At 46.0% G+C, this 8,854-nt stretch overlaps 1 protein-coding gene across 2 annotated transcripts in view; it reads left to right on the plus strand.

The window, feature by feature from the left end:
• The window catches only part of AATF (apoptosis antagonizing transcription factor), a 114,629-nt gene extending 107,853 nt beyond the window's left edge, over window positions 1-6,776 (plus strand). Inside the window, exon 12 of one of the 2 annotated variants that reach the window (XM_017539855.2) lies at window positions 6,503-6,776. In XM_017539855.2, the coding sequence (XP_017395344.1) occupies window positions 6,503-6,638 (136 nt within the window). In that variant the 3' untranslated portion in view covers window positions 6,639-6,776. The remainder of the gene's footprint in view (window positions 1-6,502) is intronic. The other variant, XM_017539856.2, reaches the window with a different exon arrangement.
• The last annotated feature ends 2,078 nt before the right edge of the window (window positions 6,777-8,854 follow it).

Raw genomic sequence — 8,854 nt, forward strand, 5'->3', positions numbered from 1 at the left:
AAGACATCAGGTAGTTGACGTGCTGCCACAGGGAGTAGTGGCCAATCTTACTTCTCTCCTGGCTTTAGTGGGACAAGAGCCCATGGCTGTGAGCCCCAGAATGGCAGAATTGGCTTCAGCAGGAGGAAGAGTGTGTTTGTGTCTCCCTGGATGGAGTGGTTTGTCAGAGACACACTTAATGCATGTATTCATCTTCCCGATCTAGCTTCTGCTATGCCTTTCATGTCTTTGTAAACCTCCGCAAAATCTAACAAAGTTCAAATAAGCATTCAAATAGTTTTAATTAATTGATTATACCTGTAGTATGTTAGATTTTGAGGCCAGGAATCATATACATCTAGTACATGTTTAAGCTTCCACCACACTAAGCAAATTGTTTTCAAACACAAATGTGAAAAAAGACAGCATCGGTACATCTCCAGTAATTTTAAAAGCATGCATCTGTCATCGGCGACCACACTGGTCAGTGCAGAGCAGGCGTGCACGTGAATCTCTGCACTGACCACATCTGGGCAGATTCTCCTCACAGGGTTTCAGATCAGATCCAGACCCTGCTAGCCATGAGTGCTGCTGTGATTGGAACCCTTTTCTGACTTGCCTGTCATGTGCTTTCTTCATTTCTCTTGAATCTTCGATGTTTATTTGGGGTTGAGTTAATGCAGAAGTGAATGCTACAGCACTTTTGTGTGCAGTGTGGGAGAGGTAGAGGACTAGAAAGGAAAGAAGGGCCAGGACGTTCTGCCATGTGTCTTACATATTTAGAGAGAACCCCACCGCTAAGAAGCAACAAATGAACAATTTTTAATTAGTCAAAGGCAAATTATGTGTACCGTTTTATTTATTTATTTATTTATTTTTAATAGAGACAGGGTTTCGCCGTGTTGCCCAGGCTGGTCTCAAACTCCTGGGCTCGAGTGATCCTCCCACCTCTACGTCCCAAAGTGCTGGGATTACAGGCATGAGCCACCACACCTGGCCTGTGTGTCAGGTTTAATCTGGAAAGCAGCATTATTGTCTCCGCTGGCTCCTTTGGAAGACTGGCATGTAATACTTGCTCGGAGACTGTGCTGTGCTTTGGGAGGCCGCCCAGGCTTCTTCAGGGAGCAGTGGGATGGCCGCACTCTTCCCACTGTCCACCTGTCTTTGGCCACAGGAGTGGGTAGGTACAGCTCAGGAAGGCCTTGGAGGCTTGAGGGTTTCAGGGCCAGTGCAGGAGGAGTGCGGTCTCCTGTAGAGTGGATGGTACAGCTCCTACAGAATCCCCAGTGCTGCAAGCTACTGACCTAGCAAATTGAAAGCCCCACACAGATCATTTGCAGGTTTAATATGCTCCTTTGTACTGTTTGCCAAATGACGTCGTGAAAGACAGTGATCTGTGTTGCGGTTGGGTGAGGAGTGCACATGTGGAACTGAAGGGAACATATTTGGGTCCACGTCCGCGAGAGGCTGCATTCTTATACACATACACCCCCGTTTCACTCAGAGCTTTTAAAACTTACCTGCCACTCAAGTGATTGCAGGTGACAGCCAGCTACCATGTGCATACTTTAAGTCTCTTCAGAAGAATCACATAATAAATAAGCCAAATCCTAAGACACACACACACACACACACACACACACACACACACGCGCGCGCGCGCGCACACACACATGTACATTCTGTCTTTATGGAAAATGGCTGCTAATCCATGATCATTTTTTTTCTAGAAACAGGTTTTATGATAATATAGTAAAAATATTAAATTAGAAAATGCCTCACTAAGGGTTATAAAACCTTACTACACTAGAGATAGGTAATTATCCCCTCTACAGCCTAAATGACAGTTTAAAAGAAATAAAAATGTTAGTGCTCATTACTTGCTTTTGTAGGTTGCAATAAAGGGTAAGTTAAATTTTAATTCAAGGAAGAGCCCCTGCTATCGACCTTCTACCTCAGGTCCAAGTCCTGTTAATTACTCCGGAGGCTGCTCCCCTGCACAAAACCAGCGTTACACGTTGTCGGCAGCGCACCCTCCCACTGCCCATCAGTGTGTGTGTTGGGGGTGGGGGATTACAGATCAGTGATTCACATCTTGGTTCTTAATGTGATAGGGAGCAGGAATTATATATGTTAGAAAAAAAAGTTCATTATGCACATAGCCTTAAGGGGACCTTAGATATGAAAGTGTACACTTACCCTGGAGAATCCGATGGAGACAAGGCCCACCTGGAGGGCTGGTAGTTTAGCTTCTCCACGTGGCTAGATCCCGGTTGGGAAGATGCAGCCAGGGGACAGGTTCCTGCAGGAGAAGGCGGTAGCCCTCGGTCGCATGGCACCTTTTTGTAGCCGCGTCTTTAGTTGGAGTTTTGTTTTTCTTGCGAAGGGGTGAGGGCTATGGACGTGTTTTGCTTCTTTTCAGGATGTCTTTGCCTTTTCCTAAGCACCGAGGCACCTGCCTAGGTTTGAAGGAAGAATTGCTCAGTGTACCCTGCAGCTCAGTCTTCAGACTGGGGTATGCAGAGACTTTCCAAGGGGAGGGTGGACACAGATAGGAGTCAGTCTCTAGGCGTACACTTTCCTAAAACTGTCTGCCCCAGAGCAGGCCTGCGCTGAAGGGCACGGTCTCCTTTTACCCTCGTCCTTCTCCAGCCTTGAAAAGCCCCCCACCAGCCCGTCCTTAAAGTGACAGGGACCTCTAGCTACCACGGGAAAACCTCCAGGGCCTCAAACACAAAGACAGCTGGAAATAAGGGTACAGAGATTAAGAAAGGAAATGCCTAAGGACTAGATGACAAGCCCTGTGCGGGCCGGCTGTTCCTGTGTCTTCATCTGCAGCAGTCGCATGAGAACATGAGTTGAATTGAGTTGTCAGTTGGTTGATCATTTGGTGACAAGTCACTATGCAATTTGTGTGTGTGTGTGCCACATAATTCAGAAAGAATGGAAAGAATCAAGTGGCATTGCTGTGACAGAACTCTATCATTCCTATCTGCTTGTTTATATGGCATTTCTCAGTGCTTACGTCTTCAAAAAAGACCAAAAAATAGGAATGCTGAGCCCATTTCATTCTAGCAATAAATAATATTCCTCCATGAATCCATGAACAAATGGAGGGAAAAGGCTCATCCATATCATTAAGGGGTACATTTCCAGTAACATTTTACACACGTATGGATATTAAATTTTCACTAAAATTAGAATATATTGTATCATGTTATTATATATTGATTGTATCCTAATAACTCAATCCAGAGGAAAATTTTAACTACTTAGAGCCTTATAACGTCAAACAATTAAAATATTTTTATGTCAGTTTTGTTGAATTTTGAAAATTTCGAAAAGTGTTTTTATTTACAGACTAATGTGGCCAAGAAGTATGATAAAGGTGATGGATAAAAGACATTCAAGCATAAAACCATTACACTAGGACCAAACTCTGTAGGGGAAAAGACAGATGGAAATAAAATTTAAAAAGAAAAAGATGCTATAAAATGTCCAAGTTAAAGAGTTTATGTGTCAGGCCGGGCGTGGTGGCTCATGCCTGTAATCCCAGCACTTTGGGAGGGATTACCTGAAGTGGATCACCTGAGGTCGGGAGTTTGAGACCAGCCTGACCAACATGGAGAAACCCCATCTCTACTAAAAAAAAATTAAAAAATCAGCGCGTGGTGGCACATGTCTGTAATCCCAGCTAATCAGGAGGCTGAGGCAGGAGAATGGCTTGAACCAGGGAGGTGGAGGTTGCAGTGAGCTGAGATCACCACTGCACTCCAGCCTGAGCAACAAGAGCGAACCTCTGTCTCAAAAAAGAGTTTATGTGTCACCGTGTTACTTAAATGAATAAACGGTGAGTATCAAATCACTATGGCACATAGATTCCGTTGCAGGCATTACAAAAGTTCATATATTTTGTAACTATTTAAACTTACTGTGAAAAACATTATAAAAATATGCAACCTTCCCTTCTCCAACCTAGCAAAGAGGCAGGCCAGCTGCTCAGGGCAGGAGCCAAAGCCAGGATATAGAGGAAGGGCTGAGGCCAAGCTGAGCTGCTGGAATCTGCAGCAGGGATGGGGTGGGGTAGGGTGGGGGAATCTTCATCCAGTGGTGCTCCTGGGCCCCAGGGAGAGTCTGCTTTGTCTGTCTCAGAGAAGGGAGTGGAAGAGTCAGCCAAGAGGCTGTCGCCATGTTTTGCATGAGAGACGGTGAGACCTGAGCTCGTGGAAGCCTGGAGGAGCTGTGAAGTTTGAGACGCTTTGAAGGTAAAAACGGTCACTAGCTGGTGGTAGTGGGTGAGGAAGACATAAAAGTAGAAATTGCTTGGGGACTTTTAGATTGAAGTAATCCCCTATTCATATTCTCTCTCTCTGAAAATATTTTAAGAACCCAGACCACTCAGCTTCCCAAGTTGCCTTGCCATGAACAGCTGCATATGTTTGTCAGCTTTGCCCACCTGAGTGTGAAATGATGTTCTATGAAAACATGGGTTTCAGCATTTCACTCTCTGCTCCTGACACGCGAACCCTGCTGCGGACAGTAACTGCTGCCTTCGGCCCCGGCGCTGCACTGATACTGCGCGCAGAGTGGAAGCATTTGCTCAGTGGTAATGATGGGGTCTGGTGCAGGCAAGCACGGCGAGGCTGGGAAGGGTATGATTGCGAAGCGCTAAATAGCATCGCGCCTCTGCATTTCCCTCTCGTCAGACGTTGTCGTCTTAAAGTCACACTGTCCTTTTGTCATGGTGACTCTCCCTTTCACACCATTTAATTTTTTCTGTGGAAATGGCTAGAGAGACTTGTCTTTATTGGCAAATAGGCAGGCCATAGTGTGATGAAGTGCAGCCTGCACCGGGCATCGGGGTGTCAGTGTCGCGCAGCTGGTGGTTTGGAAGCCAGGGGTTTGCGTTTGGCCTGGGGCTGCCTTCCACCTTGGCAGGGCTCATCTGGGCTGACTGAGGGCGAGTCGCATGGATGTGTGTAACAGAAGAGCAAAAGAGACGGGTGAAGCTCGGGGGGCACCTGTGTCCTTTGTCTGTGGCCCAGAGGCCTGCTGGGTAGTTCAGGGTGAAGGCACCAACACACTCTTGGGATAAAAATCCTGTAATAAAATTGGAGGCCTGTTGTTTTCTGGCTTGTGCTTTCACTGCCTGTCTGTCCCATGCTCCCCAACATGATCAAGCCAGCTTACATTTGTGGCTTCTGGAGTTTCTTCCTTAAGATGTTTTTCTTTTTACTTTTTTAAAGCTTTGATACTCTATTACTTTTGCTGGTTTTCTATGGTGCTTCTGTTCCTGTCCACAACTATAGTAAAGCGACTTCAAAAAAAGACCAATAGGTTTTTGGTGTTGAAGCCTTGCTGTTTGAAAGATGGGATTTTTGGTTTTGTTTTCAAAGTCAGATGTGCCGATGCTGGCCCTCAGATAATGAGAGCACATTTAAAAGCTTGTTTTCCTGACAAGATGGCAGGCTATAATTTGAGTTCAATCTTGAGAATATCCGAGCAGGTATAGATTTCTTCTGGGGCTGCTGACTCCTGGCCCGTGACCTCAGCCCTGTGTGCGTCTGCCCTGTCTCGGTGAGGTCTACTGGCTGGGCCTTCTGCAGAGCGTGAACATGGATAACTGCCTCTGTGACCACGTGCTGCACACCCACCTCCCTGGTGGCAGGGATGTCCTCACGCAGGTCTTACCTGCTTGGAACCTCATGGCTCCCTCATACCTCTGGAGGGAGGATCTGCTCTGAATCCACAGGGGAAAGGGTTCTGGAGCTTCTATCTCAACGACAGGAAAGATCCCTACCCCATCCAAACCACTTTCAGGATTTCCAGGCCGTGGCAGATGGCTTTGGCCAGGTGTTTGGGTGTATGTTGCCTTTCAGAGCAGGAATAGCGGTTGAAAGTGGTCATTTACTTTTCTTTTTAGGGGCCAAGACACAGGCATGTTATGATTGTTTTAATGTTAAAACCCAACTTTAGAAATAAATTAACCCATCATATGATTTATTAGACAGAATAGAGACAGGGCATCTGGGGAGTGGGGAAGAAGCTTGGTTCTCCTCCTGAACAACTGCACGAATGATAGTAATTGGAATCTTGTTGCTGGGTCATTTTCATTGTTTTTCAAGTACTGCCAAGTCCAAGAAAATGTATGAAAACTAAATTATATCCCCTACATCCCATGTCTGATTGAATCCTCCTTATCGGGTGGTGGTCTCCTACATCCTATTAAAATATTCAGTCTTGTTTTCTTACTTGAAGAGCCTGTCTGCAAAGGGCAAACTTATAGAACACTCATTCCCTGGAGACAGGTGTCTGGCCGCACTGGACTATTTACATATTTTACTGTTTGATTGGGTTTCTTCCTTCTGTTGTATTTGTGAATAAGGGCTTCGGGATGCATTTTTAATTCCATGGTTGTATTTTCAACAGAAGAAACAGATTGGGGTATTTCCCAGCTTCCGTTCCTTTTTAACCTTGAACAGTGAACGAGTGTGTTAACCAGTTTGTGGTGTTTGTCTTCTAGGACAGAGCTGTATCGCTCTCTTTTTGGCCAGCTCCACCCTCCTCATGAAGGCCATGAGGATAGACATCACCCACCTCCGACACCCAGCGGCACCGTGGCTGGTACGGCTGCTCGTCCAGATGGAGGAAACCAGTGACTTTATGGGGATGCGCTAGCAGGGAAGTCGCTGGGAAGGTGCTGCGTTCAGAACATGTGCCTGATAACGTGCAAGGGCGCCGCCCTGTGCTCCAACCCCACCTTTAAACGTCACAAATAAAGAGCATTGTTACTGCTACCACCACTTGTGAGTTCTTAAGAGGCTGAGAGTCCGTCTGATTTGGTGCTTTAGTGGATCACACATTTATTGTGTTTTCTTGTTTCTAGTCCAGTGGCCTCTTCATACAATATCAGAGTTTACGTTTTCTTTATCCAGTCACCCCGATGGACATGCAGATTGCTTGCATAGCTTGGCTGTTCTGAGTAGAATGAGTGTGTGAGTGCAGATGTCCCTTCAACATAGGAATGTCCATTCATTCATTCATTTATTCTGAGGCAGAGTCGCTTTGTCACCAGGCTGGAGTACTGTGGCATGCTCTCGGCTCACTGCAACCTCTGCCTCCCAGGTTCAAGCGATTCTCCTGCTTCAGCCTCCTGAGTAGCTGGGATTATAGGCGTCCACCACCACGCCCAGCTAATTTTTGTATTTTTAGTAGAGACGAGGTTTCACCATCTTGGCCAGGATGGTCTCGATCTCGTCCTCGTGATCCACCCGCTCAGCCTCCCAAAGTGCTGGGATTACAGGCATGAGCCACTGCACCTGGCAGGAATGTCAATTTATTTGTATATATGCCCAGAAATGGGATTACTGGATCATAGGGTGGTTGAATTTTTAGTTTTTTAGTAACTCTGTACAATTTTCCATAATGGCTGCGCCAGTCCACGTTCCCACCTGCAGCGTGCCAGCGCTCTTTACCAACACTGTTATCTTCCATCTTTTTTTAAAACATGTTTTTATTGCTATATAATAGTTGTACACATCTTAGGGGCTCTTCTTTTTGGTAGCAGACAGTATAACAGGCGTGAGGCAATGTCCCATGGTGTTTCTGTGCATTTCTCTAATGATAAGTGATGCTGAGAATTTTTTAATAAACTTGTTGGCCATTTGTATGTCTTCTTTTGAGAAATGTCTGTTCAGATTCTTAGCCCATTTTTGAAGTGGGTTATTTGTTTTCTTGTTATTGAGTTGAGTTTCTTATATATAAAGAAAATGGGGCATAGGTGCACAGTGTAATATTATTCGGCCTTAAAAAAGAAGGAAATTCTGACACCTGCGACAACATGGTTGAACCTGGAGGACATTCTGCTAAGTGAAATGATCCAAGCACAGAAGGACAGAGACCACCTAATCACAATTATATGTGGAATCTACAAAAGGCCGACTCAGAACTGAAGAGTAGAATGATGGTTAACAGAAACTGAGGGGGTCGGGGGAGCAGGGAATATGGGGACATGTTGGTCAAAGGGTACAAAGTTACAGATCAAAGGAAGTTTTTCTTTTTTAAGATAGAGTCTTGCTCTGTCACCCAGGCTGGAGTGCAGTGGCGCAATCTCGGCTCACCGCAACCTCTGCCTTCCAGGTTCAAGCAATTCTCCTGCCTCAGCCTCCTGAGTAGCTGGGATTACAGGTGCCTGCCACCACACCCAGCTAATTTTTGTTTTGTTTTGTTTTTAGTAGAGACAAGGTTTCATCATGTTGCCCAGGCTGGCCTCGAATTCCTGACCTCAAGTGATCCACCCACCTCAGCCTCCCACAGTGCTGGGATTACAGGCGTGAGCCGCTGTGCTGGCCGGAGGGGGAGCTCTGAGAGCTGTAGTACAGCAGGGTACAGTCAGTAACGTCTTTTTCAGCGTAACTCAGTAAATTTCAAATGTTTCACCAGCTACTCTGGGCATACTCCCTATGGGGTAACCCTACTCTGCAAGGAGGCGTTTTAAAATAATAACAAATTTAAAAGGTTTGAATTTTTTTTTCTGGTGAGACAGGGTCTTGCTCTGTCTCCCAGGCTCGAGCGCAGTGGTGTGTTGTGATCATAGCTCACTGCAGCCTCTACCCCTCAGACTCAAGCAAATCCCCTCCCACCTCAGCCTCTCAGGTGGCTGGGACTACAGGTGTGTGCCACCACGCCAGGCCAGGACGCTGCTGAGTGGCTGGTGTTTGGTGGTTTATATGGCTCTGAAGAGCAGAGACGCCCCCAGAATCCTAGGAGCTTTGTAATTTGGAGCCATGTGCCTACTGTCACAAATACATGCTTGTTTGACGACTTTGTCTCCTCTTTTCACCTATAAAGATTTCTTCCAGAGTCCTTTTCCACT

The sequence above is a fragment of the Cebus imitator genome, unplaced genomic scaffold (assembly GCF_001604975.1).
Source record: "Cebus imitator isolate Cc_AM_T3 unplaced genomic scaffold, Cebus_imitator-1.0 Scaffold121, whole genome shotgun sequence".
NCBI classification, from domain to species: Eukaryota; Metazoa; Chordata; class Mammalia; order Primates; family Cebidae; genus Cebus; species Cebus imitator.